This window comes from Pleurodeles waltl, chromosome 8 (assembly GCF_031143425.1).
Source record: "Pleurodeles waltl isolate 20211129_DDA chromosome 8, aPleWal1.hap1.20221129, whole genome shotgun sequence".
Lineage (NCBI taxonomy): Eukaryota > Metazoa > Chordata > Amphibia > Caudata > Salamandridae > Pleurodeles > Pleurodeles waltl.
In genome coordinates, this window is record NC_090447.1 from 314,192,186 (window position 1) to 314,211,806 (window position 19,621).

Consider the following 19,621-nt stretch of genomic DNA (forward strand, 5'->3'; position numbering starts at 1 on the left):
TGGGATGACAGGCAATAGAAGAATAAAGTCCTCTTCTGACTTGCAATGGGGCTTGGAGAGAGCACTGTATGAGTTTTACTGATACTTGGGAACCCACCACACTGCAATAAATTGCAACCTTGAATGTTGAGAACTGACAAACAACTCTCCAGTGAGGGTCAGGTTCCTAATGAAAGATCTGATCCATAGTGCTGCCTGTAGAATATGTATTGCTATTCTTTCTAATGTGCCTGATATTATTACGCTGCAGAGGGATAGATGGATGATAGATCTTGGACCAAGTGAGCACTGCAAATTGAACGATGCCAACAGGCACAACAGAAAGAAGTGGCCATTCCATTGTTTGAGACTAGCACAGATTAAACTCATAGTCTTCCACAGATCTAGATTGTTTATCAGTCGATGGAACAGCCTTACCTATAACAGTTGCCAAATCAAGAAGGGTACCTTCTACTCAACTATCTGGAGGAGTATTAGAATTCAAACATGTTGGGACAGTGAATTCTTACCTTTCAATCGTGTTGGGTGTAGAGGTGACACATATTCATCATATGGCAATTTTGAGAATGGAGGGTGAGATTGACTAGCCTAGATGCAAATCGTCCTTGTAAAGGATGGATATGATTCTGGCCTGAGAAGGGACAGCCCATGAGTGGGAAGTAACTGTGTTTCAAACCTGAAGAAGTTGAAGAGGGTAGTGGACTGGTGTATGACTTAGGAAAAACTGATGCTGTGAAGTACTAAGGGCCTGATTTAGAGTTTGCCAGACAGGTTACTCCATCACAAATTTGAGGGACATCCCATTTGTCGTTTTACGATGTCCACTGCATAGAATGGAATCTCAATACGTGGACGGATTATCGTCACGTTTGTGATGGAGTAACCCCATCCGCCAAACTCTAAATCAGGGCCAGAGATGCCCAAGATGGTGGAAACAAGATGGACAGCTTAGAGGGGTGCTTGATAAAAAATTGGTGAAATGTGAATGGATGGGTGACTGCGTTTTGGGATGTTGATTTGTGAAGGAATGTTGATAGAACAAGAGGAGTTCTGCACTTGACATGACCTGATGATTTTCTGTTTCATGGCTGTTTTTCTAATAACATTGACGTCCTCTGCAATTCGCTTGTTCATTTGATATGTTGCAGAAAAACAATAAAGTGTTTAAAAAAATCTGATATCATAAAACCAACCTTTGCCCTTGTGCTGATCGAAATCTTGATGGTGGTACCAGTACTGGATCATCATCACTGTCATCAGTCTCTTGGTAAGTTGAGCTTCGGCCAGACAATGGTGCTCGAGATGTTTGTCCCACAGATACAGACTCTGGCTGGTTTTCATCATTTGTATTATTTACAGTACTAGTGCTATCTGTAGTATGTGAGCTAGAATTCTCCTTTGCTGTGCTTTTTTCAGAAGGTGGACATCCTTCAGAGTTCATGGTCACATCGCTGGGATCACTGCTATTTTCTCCTTGAGCCCTGGTTCCAGGTTCTTCAGGTATATCCCTGCCTGTGATAGCCACAAAAAGATAGAAAGCAGTATGTTCACGTGGACAAAGCATAAAAATAGATTTTCACAAGAGACAAGGGTTGCTCAACATGCTTAGGCTTCTAATTTTCGTGCAAACCATTGGTATTATAGACCCTACTTGAGCCTTCAGTTTCACTGTTGTTCCTCGAGTTTCAATAGAACTCTGTAAAGACGCATGCACTTCTATCTCTGGATATTTTGCTGGAAGGTTGCTCCGTGTACTGACTACACTTTCAGAGTAAAAACATACTACATCATGTTATTTAATATGTCTGAGAGACCTTTAACCTCCAAACCCGCCTCTTACCTTTGTCCTTCCTTCACACTCACTAACAAACTCTGATGTCCTACTTACTCTTCCGTTATCACGGCGCTTGCAGAATATACAATAAAAATGCACTCTCGAAATAGACTGAAACCTGATGGAAAAAAACGGTCTAGAATCACAGTAGTTATTTCACATACTACATAGAGTTTGCAGTCTGATGCGAATTTGGCACTTTACTGGAAAATCTGAATTGTTTGCACTAAATGATTTATGAATGCTTGTATACATATGTAGAAGCCAAGTGATGCATCAGACATAAAATGAGGGGAGTGTGTGCGCGGGCGCAGCTGGAAGTGACATGCGTTTGTTTATATTTTCGTATTCAATCAAAGCAAACTGTGTGGCTGTTATAACTAGGTCTATCTAGACAGAAGTTTTGTTTCACATGCTTTGTAGTAAATAGTTCACATTACTACAAACACTTCCAATTCTAAAAAATAACTATTACAAGTTATGTGAAAAGCACAAGTAATTGAAATCGTACATCAAATAACTATTTCATTTTAGCCAGTATAGACACCTCTGCTGAAAAAAGGTGATTGAAGTGGTCAATGGTAGGTGTATATATATATACAGAGGCCTCTTGTCCCGGAGAAAAGCCACTGATCGCACAGGCTGAGCAGGCACGAAAGAAGCAGGCGCTTATGGAAAGATTTGTAACTCGGCAGTCCAGCTTTTATTGTTGTCAGAGGGTGACAAAGATTGAACTGTTTTGGATTCATTTCAGTAAATTGTAATTTTAAGGATTTCAAGTGCAGAACTAGGAAGCTTTACTGCTGATTTCCCAGCGAAGTGAATAATTGTGTGGTATGGCACTTGATCCAGCAATCTCTCCCCACAAGAGTGCCACACTGAGTGGAGCTCACCCCAGTCGTACAAACTGATCTTTGGCAGACTGCTGAACGGGCCCTAAGATGAAGCATGCCCCCTGCTGCGGGTGTGGGCACAGCATCCGGAAGAAAATATTTTAAGAGACACCCAACACACATTCTTTGCTGGACGCTAGTTCAATTTCTAGTGTACCCAGGCAATTTTTTCCTATTGTTCCAGTCGTCTGATTTCCGCGGGTGAAAAGACAGACCAAACTATTCTTTCAAGCTCCTCTTCAGTTTAGTAGTTGGTCTGTGCAGCAGCATAGCTGTACGAGCTGTCATTCGTCTCATCATAATTTTAACGTCATTGAGCAGTGTGCCTTCTAACAGGACATCAGTTATTTTGTCTCCACCTTACGTGCCCCTTCCTTAATAATAACTGGATGAACCACTAGTAAAACAAGTTTAGTACCTCCACCGATACTTTGGGAGAAAAACCTGGATCTGCCATTCAATGATGAGATGGTAACTAACATATTGACTGCGCAATCTTTATTAGCTAGTACTTGTATTGCCAATGTACTTAGTTATGTAGATGAGTAGGAATCATTATCCAAATATATATATTCAAGGGAACCAAAGAAAAACTGACCTCCATGGGACAATAATGACCAAATACTTGAGGACAAAGTGAGCACTTCAAGGTTTCAATTGTAAAAATAAGCCTAGAATCACTCTTGATATACTTCGGAAAAGAGTGCTCTTTTATATATCGTGGAAGTGCTTGAGGCATTTGCTGATCCTTATTGTCAATACAGCAAAACATGTTTCTGATGCCCTGCTAGCAGAAATACTGACCAAAGAGACAAATTTATCAACAACACTGCAGATAACAATTTATAATGGTGATCAAGACCAAACTCATCTAGTACAAAGAATTCATGACTGATTCCAAAAGTCCATTTAAGCAAAATTGGTGTTTATTTCTACAGGGCTGGAGAGTAGTACATCAGACCTCAATCGTAACCTCAACCAAAAAGAAGCAATAGGGTAAGACTGCCAGACTGAAAATGTAGCTCAGATGACTGGAGCAGCGGGCATGAAGAGTTAACTACCTAAATGGAATAAACAACAATGTATCCACTTCCATCAGAGTCAACACTACGCTGAAACCAGAAAACCTGTTTTAAAATGGGGTTGATGGAGAGGACCCTCTTGCAAAAAATGAAAGGCACACAAGACATACATAATAATAACGATAGCAAGTCAATGCTAAGAGGGCCAATCATCTATGCTGGGACGTCAATATTTTACAATCCAATACGAAAATACTAACAATGAACATGAAACAAATCAGTTTGGCAGCAGGCAGTGTATGATGCATATTTAGAATCAACTGCTATACGGTGAGGGTGGAAGATGGCATAAGTAAGTAGAGAGTGGGGTAAGGAAGTGACGGTGGCCATTACCATGCATATATCTTTGCCAGAAATGGGGGAGGGTTGTATAGCATTATTATTCCAACACCTCAGGTAGTACACGGTCTACGTTCCCCGTCAGTCTATTAGTGTATGACAGGGTGGGCCCAGGGTTGTCTATGGTACCTGTGTGGTGTGATGGACATGCCGTGTGTTAAAGACCATGGTAGGATTTAGGTTTCCCAGTCATTTCTGATGTGGCAGTACACCAGTATACCACACTGTTCCAGTCCTGTGAAGGAATCAAAGATACAGTTGGAAGTAGTCCCACATGGTAGTTCACGAGCGTGGGGATATTTTCTCAACCACCCATGGGAGATCCTGTGGGTCAGTACTCTGTGGGTGGCAGCGGGTGCAGTCGATTAGGAGATCCTCCATTCTAATCTCGCCAGCACATCACTCCATATTTCCAAATCACATTCAGCATTGCCATAAGTGTGGACCAATTTAAGCCTACTCTCTTCAGCGACCCCCCCCCACTTGCGCAAGTCCTCCTCCCATTTTTCCTACCCTGGAGGTTGTGTGTGGGTTCAGTGAACAGCAATACAGTGTTTTGCTAGTGCCAGACCTAGCTAGGCAAATTTATTCTTCATTTTGGACCCTTTGTCGGGCAGAGGCAGCACTCTTAAAAGACAGTGTCTAATAGAGGGTATTACCGGAACACCAGAAAAGTCATGTAGTACATCCACTACAGTTTTCCAATAGTCTGCTAGTCTTACACATTCCCATGTCTTGCGGAGGAACTCAGCATTTCGACTCCACATCTGGGGCAACTCAATGGTTGTGTACTGTATATCTTTTGTAGTCTCTGGGGGGTTGAGATATGTGTGGTGTAGAAAATAAAACTGGACGAGCTTGAACCAGACATTACCTACCACTCCTTGCACCTGTGCAAGTGCTCAACATCACTCAGTGTCAGAGAGGGGGGCCGGTAAGTTCCCTGTCTATCTGTCACAAACTGGTGCCAAGTCAACTTTGCAATCCAACTTTAGCGCCTCGTATATGCAGGAAATCATTACTCTAGTGGAGCCACGGTCCAATTGCAGTGATAATGTGTTTGCATTGTTTCAGTTCCGTGGGGACGTCTGGCCATTTCTCACAAACAGTATGAGAAATGTTGGCATATTGCAGGAATTGGCCAGATGGTAGCTGTAACCACTCCTGTGCCTCTTCGGCAGTTAGAAAAGTCCTATTCAGGTATAGGTCATGGGCTGTTATGCAACCCCCTACATACCAGTGTGATAAATCCATCAATGCTTGTATGCACTGAAACACTGACAGCCACGTCAGAGGTAGTAGCTTAGCATAGGGGGCTCTTCGCGGCACTAATGTGGCCACCCTCTCCCACACCCACTGTGCAGGATATTGTAAGACTACAGCAAAATAATACAGTTGTAGGTCTGGTGTGCCCAGACTTCCCAACTCCATGTCCAATTTCAGCACGTCTAACGTGACCCTGCTCCATTTACCCGCCCATATTAAGGGGATCAGGAGGCTATTCAGTCAGTGAAACGCTACAGGTGGAACATAACACATAGCTTTGTAAAACATATCAGGAGGAGTACCATTCTACTCAGTGCTTCTTTCTCCATAATAGAAAGTGGGAGACGGTTCCAGAATTGAATGGAGGCTTCAGGACGCGTGAGTACAGCGCCCAAATTTAAATTATAATTGTTAGAGGCAGTGTGTGTACCTTGCATGCCCAAATATCGGAAATGACTGTGCTCCTAGTCTAGACCCAGTTGGAGTAAGGCAGTAGGATCCATTTCAACCAAACCTGCCAGGAGGAGGAAGACTGATTTACAGCAGTTGACATGCAGGTCGGCGATCTCTCCAAAAGCTGACATAATTTCCATCAATGCGGGAACCGCTTGTTCTAGGTAGCTAATATAAAGTAACTCATCATCTACATACAGAGAGACCATGTATGCCTGGCCATTCACATTGATGCCCCAGTGTGGCATGTTTCAATGCAATCTAAGCGCAAGAGACTCTACTGCTAAACAAAAAAGGAGTGGAGACAGAGGGCAACCCGGTCTTGTTCTTCTGGCAATGGAGTATAGGTTCAGAAATTACATGGCCACTGTGGACATAGAGTAAACTGGCCCAAGAACTAAACACCGGTCACAGCCCCATCCTCTCCAGCATGACCCATAGATAATCCCACCCCAGGATATCAAAAGATTTATCAATACCTAGGGCGACCAAGGCCGCCCGTGCCAGATGTTGAGTGAAGTACGTGGGTAAGTCTGCACAGATTCATGTAGGTCCCTCTGCCAAGCATAAAGCCACATTGGTCCTCAAGTATCGGATGCATCATAATAAGGCAAAGGTGCATTGCGAGGACTTTATCCTATATCTTAGCATCTACCGCAAGCATGGAGAGGGGTCTATAGAGCTAGGATCTTCTGGATCCTTATCTGGCTTCAGGATCATCACTATTTAGGCCTCTCTCACGGAGTGTGAAAGGAGCCCCACACGTCTGGATTCTTGGTAAGACGCTAACAGATGGGGAGCAGGACGTCTTCATTGGATTGATAGTACTCTACTGTCAGAACGCCGGCCAGGGGCTATATAGAGCACCATTGACCCAAGCCCCTCCTGAAGCTTCTCCATCTGAATTTCCTCATCAAGACATATGCTTTGCACCTCAGTGAGCCATGGGATCTCTAAATCTGTCAGGAACCCCTGAATTACTCCCTGGGGTGAGCGGGGGTTAGCCCGATAGACATCTGTCTAATGATCGCATAAAAGCGAGTTAATCCAGACCCAAGTGGACACAATCAAACCGTCAGGACTTCACAATGCCAGAATGAGAGGGACGCCCATTCCTGCTGCAGCAAACAGGCTAAAATCCTCCCAGATTTATCAGCTTTGCAGTGCAACAGTTGACTGTACTCATGATTAGTCAAGAGATCCAGTATGTCCCAGATGTCGCCGACTCGGCGATAAGCCTGCGTCAAAGTGTCAGCGCTTTCACGTGGGCCAGTCTGCACCTGTTGCAATTCCATCAAAATGGCCTCTGCATTCATAAGCTCCTGTTCCAGTCGTCGACGTGTGCCCCCGACTGTGGAAATACATTCCCCAAGGGTGACTACCTTCAATGCATCCCATCCTATCCTCTGCCCCATGGCCACCCAAATAGCATCAAAATATTGAGATGTCACCTCGTGGAGTTCAGTGCGAAAACAAGTATTTTTGAGGGTCTCAGGTGCCACAAGAGAACCAGCAGGTGAAGTCCCCCGTCCCCCACTCTATCATCAACAGGTGTATTAGGTCCAATAGAAACCAAACCATAATCTGAACGTGGGCGATCCTCGGAGCCATGTCTGCTGATACCAGGAATATGTCTAGGCAGCTAAATGCCTCATGGGCCACAGTGTGGCAAGTGTACTCCCACACCCAAGGACGTAGTGTGCACCACGCATCAACGCAGTGCAAATGATCCACTGCTGTGCAGAGGGCACACGCATGTGCGGTTTAGTGTGTAGTCATGCAGGGAGTCTATCAAGGCTTCCATTAAGAACACAATTAAGCTCCCTGTCCACAGTAGGGGAGTGCCCATGTATGGAATTCATTCTTTCTCCAGTCCTTGGAAGAAATCGCCATCATCCACATTTGGGGCATTTTCATTCAGTAAGCATATTTCAGTGTTGTCCAGTAGACCATGTACCAGTAGGTACTTGCCATTAACATCAGCCTGAAAACCCTGGACTCGGAATAGGACCTGCAGTGCCACCCAGATAAGAACCCCTCTAGCGTATGTTGAATATGTTGCAATATATAGTTGGACCCTTTGCTTCCTGTGTAATTTTTGAACCCCATCCTCAGACAGGTGTGCTTCTTGAAGCATCGCCACCTAAATCTCACGTCTTCGAAGCTATGTTTATACTCTCTATTGTTTGACATAGGAATTTGGCCCCTGTATGTTCCAAGCATTACATTTGTATATGGACATTATTATGAAACAGGACCCCCCAACACCCCATATGTAATACAAACCTCCCTAAACAGAACTAAACCCCACCCACCCACAGGGTAAACACCAAAAAACAGCAAGTACATTATCATCCATTGGATAATCCCTCCCATTCCCACCCCACAGTGTACAAAATAAAGCTCCCTTTAGTCCGGTATACAATGCTCAGAACAATAGACTGTTACCGGAACAACGACCAATCCCAGTCTTTCGTCAAATTGTAGTTATACAACAAGCACCTGACACAGTCACACTCATACAGTCTAATCCAGTCTGCACACAGTCAGGCCAGTAAGTACTAGTGTGGGGGAAGTCAGCTTCTGCCACCTGTGGTCAGACCGTCGTGTCCCTCAACAGCTAGACATTCACCCCCACTCATGCATGCACCAAGACAAGGCCCTCTCTGTGCGGTGCCGACCCAGTCATCATAAAACCATCCCCGGCATACCATCCACTTTCAAACCCTCAATCTGATCTGTAAGTAACTACAGTAAGCCAATACGACGCACAACACTATGCCGTCCAGCCAATCTCACAGCAAGAGAGAGCAGGATGCCCCCCCTTCCCCCACTCAACGACAACACAGTGTGCAATGTCCTTAAGTGACCTTGAAGCCATCGGGTTCAAACAGTCTCTGGCATGTCTTCCAGTTCGGCCAGTGTACTACTGTCAGAATTAGAACATGTCACCACCTCCACCAGTGCCACTGCCTCCTCGCGCTCAGATCGTTGTCTAAGTCCAGAGTACCATCTTCCTTGACTACTACCCTTTGGGCCGACCGGGTGGTCGCTTCTCCAGAGTGCCGGCCGTGGCCAATTCGATCCACTGAGGTGGTCACCAGTGTCCCTGAGAAAGTGAGCAGGAATCCTGTCGGCTCTATGTATCTCCAGCCAGTGCCACACCTACTCTGGGCTTATTAAGAAATATGTACGGTCAGCATGCAGTACTTTCAGAATGGCCGGGCAGAGGAGCATGTATTGTATTCTCATTGCCCTGAGCTTCTGCTTCGGACCCCCAAAGTTCATTCGTAATTGTTGTACTCATCTGGTGTAGTCTGGGAATATAAGGATGACTTGATTCTCATATTTGGGATCTTGCCAGACCACCCCAATTATGGTGTCTCTAACCCTATAATTGAGTAGCTCTTTCCTCACAGTGTGTGGAGGTGCCCCCACAGGCGGCTCCAGGGCAAGGGCACGATGAGCCCTCTCAACTACAAACACCAGAGACAGGGTCGCACCCGGTAAGGTCTACCTAAGCCAGCGTTCAGGAAGAGTTTGGAGTTTCAGCCTTCTGCCCCCTCCGGAAAACCCACAAAACGCAGATAACATCTACTGGAGCGGCCCTCTGCGTCTTCTGCACATCTCTCCAGTTCAACAGTATGAGTGGTGAGGCCTGACAGCGCCTTCTTTTATGAAGGGACTCCCCACTGTAAAGGAGCTGCATGTTGTTCGGCAGACAGAGATCACTCCGCTACTTTACGGAGGTCTGTCCTGAGGAGGCCAACATCCAGTGGGATTGTGTCCATTTTGGCCTGAGCTGCAGCGCTGAACACCTCAATTGCCACAAAAATCTGTGTCCCTATAGGTCCTTGTGACTCATCCTGGTTGTCAGCCAGGCCACCAACAGCAGCACCCCCCACCCTGCTGAGCCGAGGGCAGAGTGTTGGTCCATCTTCGTCTGTTGAGAACCCCTCTGTATTTTGTCTTTACCCATTCCAATAGTTGGTTCCATTGGAGGGGAATGGAATGTACAATGAAGCGGGGGTCACAGCTGCCAGAGACCATTAACACACCCCCTCCCAGGGATCAACAGTTGTTCAGTTCAGGTGAAGGGGCCACGTTCATGCAGATCTAGGGTGGACTGGTGCGCAAAGGAAGGCCTGTCTGGAAGTCTGTATTATCACAGCCTGGCATGACTGTTGTCCACTATCCAATGGTGTGGGAGAGGGGTGCAACAAGCCTCCACCAGGCCAGAATGGGGGGGGGCACCCTGCAGGTGATATCACAGAATTATGTGGGGGGGTGACCCCACACCAGACGAAGCTGCACAGTCTAGCCCCAGGCAGCAGGGCTCAAGACCACACATTGCAGGGAGACTCCACCTCAGATATGCGTAGCATTGTTACCTGGCAGCGGGCCAATGAGGGGCCAGCAGCTGTAAGCCCGGCCGTTCAAATACGGCAATGTATTAGAGGGTAGGGAACAGCCTCTGGTGTCTGGCAATTCCGTATGCCCGCAAGGTGAGAGGGAGTCTGGGTGCCACTCCAGCACATTGCCTAGTTCCCCCGCCTCCGCCCACGGACCGGTCTGCCTCATGCTGGCAGAGGGGAGGGGGAATGCCTCCATTCATCAGTTAATGTGTGGACCCCAGTCCAAGCAGGCCAGCGGGGCCAGTGTGTGAACCAGATGGCCGCCCAGTGCAGACCAGAGAAAGTTTGTGCATGATGCGGCTTTACTCCAGGACCAATTCCTGCGGCGAGGCAATCACTATGCAGCCTCCTGGAATGAGCAACGTGGGCCACACACCAAGCGCTGCAGCGTTGTGCCCGCACTCCAACATCGATCCCCTACTCGGGTTGGTGTCTTCTTCAGCCCGGATCTGCCTCTCTGCACCACTGCACTCACGGGATCAGGCCAGCCCCCGGGGTACGGTATTGTGATGTCGAGGTTAGTTTCTGCTTCCTTTATGGCCGGCCTCCCCTCCAGCCATCACCACCGCCGCCTCCTCTGCGGGTCGTGGTGGCTCAGCTATTGTCACGCGGTTCCTAGCCGCTGCAGTTGTCCTCGCAGCTCAGGGCCTCAGCGTTGAGGAGGAGGCACCCCCAGCTTTCGAAGAACGGGTGCAGCGCACCATTCTGGGCGGACAGCAGTTGGGGACGGCTAGGATAATAGGCGGATTAGTTATGGGTTGGCCACGGAGCTCGACCCTCGTGGTCGCCATCTTGACCACGCCCTGAACAGCAGATACTTGCTGCAGAAAATGCCTTTTTAAATTTTAGAGGTCATTTTAAAATGTAAAGATAACTAAACACCCAGAGTCTGATTCACAAAGGTAACTTACACTTTTGAGTATGTTCACACTTGTGAGTACATTTACTACGTTTCAGTTTTCACAAACTGCTCTTTTATAGTAACTTACACTTACGTAGTAAACCTAAATTTTTGTAGTAAGTGCAGCACTACACATGATCAACCACTGGTACTGCAATACCCTTCTACAGAAAATAACAGAGGTAGGGGCTTGAAATAAAACCTCATGGGGAAAATTTTTAAATTTCATTAAATTATGTAAAATAGTTAAAAATATAAGTAAACATGAATTAATAGTAAAAATATATAAAAACAGTACATAATTCTAAGTTAATTATGAAATATTTTATACCATATTTTGAATTTAAAACATTCACTATTACAACACAGAGGTATAAAGACCACCTTAAGGGAAGGTAGAGTGAACCATGATAATAATGCATCTTTAATGATCAGCCGAGCACTTCCTACCTACAGGAAATGGGACTCACTGTCAATCCTCTCAGTTAGTGTTCCTTCCGTTGGTACTAGTTATAACTGATTCTTTCCCTTATAGAAGTGTAAATCCTGTTTTTTCTTTTTTCGTTAGTTTCCTTCTCGGGCCTCCTTTTGAAATCCAAGTCCTGATGATGACCTTTTTGTTTCGCCAGGTTAAAACGTCATCACTATTTCTCCAAATTACTTGAAATGATTGACTCATTGACCATTTAGTTATCTGTAATGTTTGGTTACATATTTTTTCCTTCAATTTCTTTTTTTTACATTTATTTTTATTACTTTTATATTGAAATACATACAGTGATTATGCAACATAGGGAAAAGAACATATACAATTTATGTTTGTAATATGCATGAACTTACATTCAGGAGGGGGGTTGGTATAGGCAATCAACCCCATGACATTTTGTATTACATCCAGCAGTACAACAGTTAGGTACTATGTCCTCACACCTATCACCTCCAATGCACAATTTCAGCAGTAATTTCAACTAACATATTATTATTTAGGTGTAAATACTGTCTGCAGAGTTTAATTGCCTGCTTAGAGTTTCGACCAGAGAAGCGGTCGGTGCATCACCATCAGCCACTTCTTGTAGTGGAATCTCCGGACTATGCAATATGGCGACAAGTGGTGTGTAGAGATCCGCTAGCATTAACTCCCATTGCGATGCAAGCGGGTATTTGCTTAGACCTAGGATATCCTTGTGACGAAGAGCTGTTTCCTCCATTCTGAGAGTTATAAGACGTTCAGTTAGCAAAAAAACTCAAGTCTAGGAAGCTAGTCGTAGCTATTAGGTTTTGGCTCCTTGGAAATAATCCCAAGATACAGGCCTCCCATGTCTTTGGCACCAATCGGCCCACACAGTGAGTCAGGTGGTTCAGGATTGCAGTCCAATAGTGTTGTAGATTCAGACATGACAACAACATGTGTAGCAGTTCAGCTCCCATCTCTTGACATCATGGGCATACAGCATCAGTACGGTTGTAATACCTGTTAATTTTGTCAGGGGTAAGATAGGCCCGCCGTGTAATATAATATTGAATTAGGCGAAATGTCATGTTGCGTGAAACGCACGTGGGATTTTCTAGTATTGCTGACCATTCCTTATCAGTGAATGGTTCCCCTTTATCTATCTCCCATCGCCCACTTAAAGCTAGAAGTTGACCAGATGTGTGGAGCTGCAAAAAGTCCGCTATCCAGCGCACCAGGTGCCTCCCCTCACCGAACACATGTAAATACTGTAATGTGAGATGTACTTAGGGCGCCCTTATCAAGTCCCCCCCATACTTGCTGTAGGGCACCCTTAATGGAGCTATATAACAAAAAGGGTCCCGGGGACAGGTCCATGTCTTCCATCAAGACATCATGTGTGTAAGCTGTACCGTCAGTATAAAGATCCCCCAATGTGTGCATCCTTATTGCATGCCAGAGAGCCAATTCAATTGTTGATGTACTACATGCACCATGTGGTGTCCCCAGTAACAGGATTGCTGGTGCATAGGGGACCAGATCTCTAGTAAGGTATCGACACCTACGGTAACAGTGGTACAACTGGTGCAACTGTGGCAAAGTATTTCATGCTGCCTCTGACTCATAGTGTAATAACTGCTGTTCATTGTCAGACACCTCCCTATCTAGGCTGTTAACGTATACTCCAGCTGAGCCTCATGCATTGGCCTCGCATCGCAACCTTAAAGGCATTCCACTCCACAGATCGTGAAGTGGCCGATCCTTCATTGTGTTCAAAATAATTGCTAATCTGCTGCCCGGTTGCGCTACAGAATGCCTGGTCTTCCAGTGCTGCGGGTTGTAGTCGCCATGTGGGGACCGGAGGTGGGTGGGGGGGGGGGGATTATCCTCCTCCCAAATCGAGCTGAGGGTTGTGATCTATCTGCCCGTCAGCACTATCCCCAGAAGTAGGTTAGAGGTACAGATCAATCTGTCAAGGCAAACATGTAAGCCATGCGGGGCTGAGTAAAATGAGTATACCCTAGAAGTGGCATTATAATGACCACAAATGTCAGTTAACTGCTAATGACTTAGCCATTTCGCCAGTGAGTGGGCATTTGAAGTGGCTGCAGTGTGCGTCAGGGGTGGGAAGGACCTGTCCAAGTGTGTATCGAATACACAATTAAAATATCCCCCTATAAGCCAAGAAATATCACTCCACTGGGCCAGCAGCCCAGTGAGTTTGTGTAAAAAAGGTGCATGGTCTTTGTTGGTGGCATAAATGTTACTAATAAGGATGTGACGACCGTTTAATCTCCCCTTAACGAATGCATTAAGACCGTTGGCGTCTATAGCATCTCCAGTCACCTCAAATGGAACCCCAGGTCAAACCCATATCAACACCCCCCTCCGCATAGGAGGAGTCATTTGTGGAGTATACTTGGCCTCCCAATGTTTTCCTAAGTGCATCTGCCTCCAATGTTGTCAGATGGGTTTCTTGGAGTAGGGCGATAGGTGTGTTTCGTTGTTTCAGATAGGAGTATACAGCATACATACGCACTGGGGTGTGCATGCCAAGGAAGTTCCATGTCAGTATGTTAATGGTGGTCATAAGGAGAGTACTTAGTGGGTGTGGGCAGTGTATGAGATGTACACCTGTCCCCTAATACCATCTGTGTGTGCATAGGAGTATGACTGACTGGAATTGTTGCTGTCATGTACTGCCTAATAGGGAATGGGAGGTATAGGAAGTGACATTTATCAGCACAGAGTAACAATAGCATAGTGAATACCATAAGAGTAGAACACTAGAACACATGGCTACCCAAACCAAATAGTATAAAAGAACTGGCCTTACATCAGGGGGTAGGTGGGCTTAGATTAGCGGTTTTAAAAGAAAGTGTGGGTCACTATCACTGGGAGCAGCATATTACACCACCTTGTTTCAAGCATGACACGAGTGGCCATCTACGTATTTCTGCATATAAATACTGGCTGTAGCCGATAAGTGACATTGCGTACATTAAAAGGGTAAACATTCAACATATTATGTAAGGCATTAAGGGCATTGTGAGGGTATGCTGTATCAAATGATAGAGTCCGCTGCCTGCGGGTTTGGGTCTGGCAGTATGCATGAGCTCAGCACAGATGACCATGTAGCCATAGAGCTCGCACCATCTGATGAAAGAGAATCCACAATGTCTGGGCTAGAGCATTGCCTGTTGTCTGAGAGTGCAGCTGCCTGCTGCAGGTCTCCCAGTCATTCCTGAAGCCTTTGTTCCAAATCCAGGGCAGCAGGGGGGCCCCTCCCCATCCACGACTGCAGCCCTCGGCGTCCATGTCAGACATGTCGGGCCTCCCCATCTTCTCCTTTTGTGTGGTGTGAGTGGGTTGACTGCAGGATTCCTCAATCCAAGTCCACACCTCTTCGGGGGTGGTGAAGAAGTGTGTGTTGTTATCAGTCATTACTCGGATCTTAGCTGGATAGAGGAGGGAGTATCGGAGGCCCACTTCACGCAGCCGCCACTTGACTGCCAGAAATGTACTCAGTTGCTTCTGTACAGCAATCATGTAGTCTGGAAAAAATATAACTTTGGCGTTATTCAGCTATATGTTGGTGAGCAGGCGTGCTTCCTTCAGTATCATATCTCTACCGCAATAGTGTATAGAGCATATCACTAATGAGGGGGTATTAGTACCTGGTGGGGGTCGTCGTGTAGGAATGCGGTGTGCCCTTTCAATGGAGTAGAATTGTGATAGTGCATCTGGGGGAAGAATTGTTCATATCCAGTCTCCAAGGTACTGCACTGGGTTCTGACCATCATCACCCTCCGGTAATCTCACCAGACGGACATTGTTTCTGCGGGATCTGCCTTCCGCATCTTCTGCACACTGTTCCAGTATACGCACCCGTTCTGTAAATTCCTGTAGGGAGGATTCCAGATTATGTGTTCTAGGCGGCAACGTTGCGAAAGTTTGCTCTGTGAGCATCACCCTACCCACTAGTTTCCTGTGGTCTGCATGGAGGAGGCAGAGGTCAGAGGTGCCTGTGTCTATTTTAGACTCCAGTAATGTCCGCGTGTTGTCTATTGCCAATAAGACAACATCAAGTTTTTCCTCCAGTGTGTTGGTGCATGTTAATTGAGCCACAGCAGGTGGTAACTGTGGCATGTTTGTCCAGGATTGGGAGGCAGCCGAGTGTCCCACAGTCTGCCAGCGCCCCATGTCCAATTTGCCAGGTTGCCTAACGCTGCAGTATAATACAAGACAAAAAGCAGCACAGCAGTCTTTGAGCATGTGTTCAAACAGACGTCTACTGTACTGCTCTGCCAATGTAAATGTTCCACTCTTAATAGTGCAGGCAGACACGCATTACGTTCTGCAATGTTGTTCGTACCGTATCGTACCATAGATAGATAAATGTGCCTGGCGAATCACACCCAGTATCAATGCAGCAGGTCACAGTCCAGTCCTTTCCTGCCTATCTGTCACACAAGCACCACTGGGCACTGGGGCACCAGCAGATCATGTCGCCTCTGTAATCGGACTTATCGAGGCAAGTATGGAAGTTCATGGATATAATCTACAATGCCTCCATTCAGTAACTGTAGTGCAGTCAGGGGCCCTCTTATAATGCCGTGGCACAGCTCTCCCCCATGGTCGCACCTCTGGATAGTTTCCACATGTAATGCCCCATGTAAGGGCCACAATTCCAGAGTGGATGCACCATCTGGCACTCCGGAGAGAAGGAGGAGCGAATATCACACTTGCGGTCAAAGAAGGAGCCCCCACACAGAGACTCAGTAATGTCAATCCCCTCTTTTAGGCACCCCTCACTGTGCACAGTATCTTAGTACAGCCCCCAGTCAGGATTGCAGGCCCACATTACAATCGTTAGTCATTCTTCGGGTTGTGGACCGCAGCAGCCATTCTGTGCAAGCGTTTCACAGCTCTATCTGCGGCCCTCTGTCCGTGAGGCCGTATCTGCCCCCTCCGTTATATAAGCAGTACCGGTTTACCTGTGATCACTGTTGGTGACGGTTAGTTGGTCACTTCAGCTCCGGCGGTCTCTAACCAACAGCGCGTTTACAGATATCCACGGAGCGGGTCAATGCGCCATTTCACACTCTGGTCTCATATGGCGGCGTGCAAGGTGTTGTGCAGGAACACTGTGCATCTGTCCAGCTTGTCAGCTCTCCATGTGTGCCGATGATAATGCTTGATGGCTCGCCAATTGTGAGAATAACAGCAAGATAATTAGGCGGTGCAGCAGAGCTCTGCTACTCCGCGTCCGCCATGTTAGCTCTTCAAACCACACCCCCCAAAAAGTTTTCCTTCAATATGGATTGTGCGTGCATCTTGATTTTCAAATACTCTTGGGAGTGAATCACCTTACACATCAAGCATCTTTTGCCTCCAATTTCTCATTGCACGCCATAATTTATTACTTGAATTAAATAAATCAGTTGAATCTGTTAGTACTCAATGATACATGACTGAGAAACTCTGCCCTCATATTTTCATGGTTGATATCTGCCCTATGGTATCTAAGCCGGTGGTTTTCATTACGTGTTTAAATACATTTATTATCCAAATTATTGTTTTACATTGTATATATTACAAGAACCACTGTTCGTTTTTAATTCACAATAGCAGTATCCTGTTTGGACAGCTTGAGTGTTCCCTTGTTTTCCAATATAATATATGAATGTAACAGAGCAGGATCTTGTTTTCTGTAGTAGCTCTCCACCTGAAGGATCAATTGTACCATTATATAATTAGGAGAGATATGTAAAAATGAGAAAGCAGTATCTTGTGACAAAAGAGTCTGGGGGCAGCATGACAGAGTAATCTAAAGAAATTATCTTGCTTGTACAAATATTCCAGTCCTACAGTATGTACATATAGGTCTAGAACTATATGTAGAATTTAAGATTTGTGTACTCAACCACTTTCTCTAATAGTGGCCAAGATTAATGTCTGCTTAGATTATTGTACCCTACACAATAAATTGCAGATAAAGGGTATTCCAATCTGAAATACTGTAATCAGACAACTGTACAACATCGCACTGTACAAAAAAGGTAAATCAAAGGTTAACAACAGTATTTCAGAGCAGCAACTAAATCCAAACATCAGACACTTTAACTTCCAATTTTATCCTAAAGCCAGAGTGGTAAATTCAATGAGATGAGGCTATGTATGGAAGTGGCAGGGTGGATCAGACAGACAATACCGGCAAGACTGTTTCAAAATCATCTTCTTGCACATAATCATATAGACCACCAGATAGTCAACTGCAAAATCATAGCGAAGGTGCATCAGCAAATGTTCAAGCAATAGGTTATATAAATAGAGCATCTCTTCCATTGCCACTAACCAATCACATCAACACTTCCGGTACACCATTTGGTGAAAGGGTACTTTGCAATCAGTAATCCTTGGAAAAAAGTTCAAGATTCCAACTTCACCCCTTTATACTACTCAAAAGGAAGACATGATGTATTAAATTGAGGCAATCCACTCAAGACTTTTTGAATTCAAAGAAAGTTCAAGTGTTGGTTCAGATGATATTAGTTATGTAGAATTTGTAATCTCACAGATTGATCCACAACTCAAAGCAACCTAAGTCACTTTTAATAATGCTTCAAAAACCTCATTAATTTTGAAAAACTTAAGTTCATTCTTTCAGATAGGTGTAAACTCGAATCTAAAGTAGAATCCCAATATGAATAAATGAAACAGTTGCATATACTCAGAATAGAATTCTTTAGCACATAAATTTAGTAGGCTGAATCAAGACTACTGTGATCACAATATTTAATAAAGAAACAAAAAATGACTTATGACTTAGGTTCTTTAAATCAGAGGGATTTTACTGTATCAGGTTAAATACCAAAACTATGATGTTGTACCTGTGGAATTTTGCCTATGAATTTAACAATGATGGGCTATACAATAAATTCAACAAGAAGCACTAACTTTGGCAAAAATATGCACTCTGAGTACATGTATTCTTACCAAAGAAAGGAACATCCAGGGACTCTAGTGTCTTGGAATGTGGCAGGATTTTACAAGGCTAAATTCAAATTAGGAATTCATAGATTTGTTACACTTTGTTGACATAATTTGCCTACTGGAAATATAGCAAGCAGCCAATTTAGACTGAAGCTATCTATTAAGCCTTTAATCTGTAGACCCAAGAGGAACAAGTTACTGACCTTTGGCAACTCTCTTTATGGTAGAAACTCTATCTAACAACATATTCCTCACTTTTTGAATATTCCCCAGGTATCAGATTGGATCCAGAAACATTTTGGCACTGCAGTAGGTGGCGTCAAGCTACTCTGAACTGACAGCGTTCTGCTCCCGAAATAGCATGCAGGGCTCATATAAGCACCACTCCAGCGTGCTGATGTCAGTTGCTTTCAAGACTGTCTGCTCCCCTAGATGCAGAGCCCTAACAGCAAACTCGCTTTGACCAGTGCAGATTCTTAGACCTGGGATCCTAATAATGTATTTTCACAGAACACAGAGGATCAGAGGGTTGGTGAGGAATATGTGGTTAGATGGTGTCTATCAGAACAAGTGTTACCAAAGGTAAGTAACTTGTTCTTCTGATAGAGACTTATAACTACAGGCTCCTTTTGAATAGATACCAGAGCTGTAACTATTAGAAGGTGGGTCTGTGAGTTGGCTCAAACCAAAATGTCCTGTAGAGTGGGTGCAATGCTGCCTCGAACCACGCTGTCCAGACAGTTGTACTTTGAGAATGTATAAAGTGACAACCTTGTAGCTGCCTGGAAGATGTCCACAACAGGAACTCAGTGTTCTGATGCAGTGGTGGCAGCTTTGTCCCTGGTGGAATGAGCTTGCAGTCCTCTGCACTGCACTGCTTTTCGGGCAATATGTAGCAGATCTTGATGAAGAGTATGATCCAGTGGGAGATGATCCTTTCTGCATAGCCTTGATTTTTTTAACTCCAGCGAAACTCACAGTGAGCTGATCC

General features: G+C 45.1%; 1 protein-coding gene across 6 annotated transcripts in view; it reads right to left on the bottom strand.

The window, feature by feature from the left end:
* The window catches only part of DCAF6 (DDB1 and CUL4 associated factor 6), a 622,202-nt gene that overhangs the window by 122,733 nt on the left and 479,848 nt on the right, over window positions 1-19,621 (bottom strand). For all 6 annotated transcript variants that reach the window (XM_069204156.1, XM_069204153.1, XM_069204157.1 and 3 more), the window contains one exon: window positions 1,194-1,512. In XM_069204156.1, coding sequence (XP_069060257.1) covers window positions 1,194-1,512 — 319 coding nt within the window. The remainder of the gene's footprint in view (window positions 1-1,193; window positions 1,513-19,621) is intronic.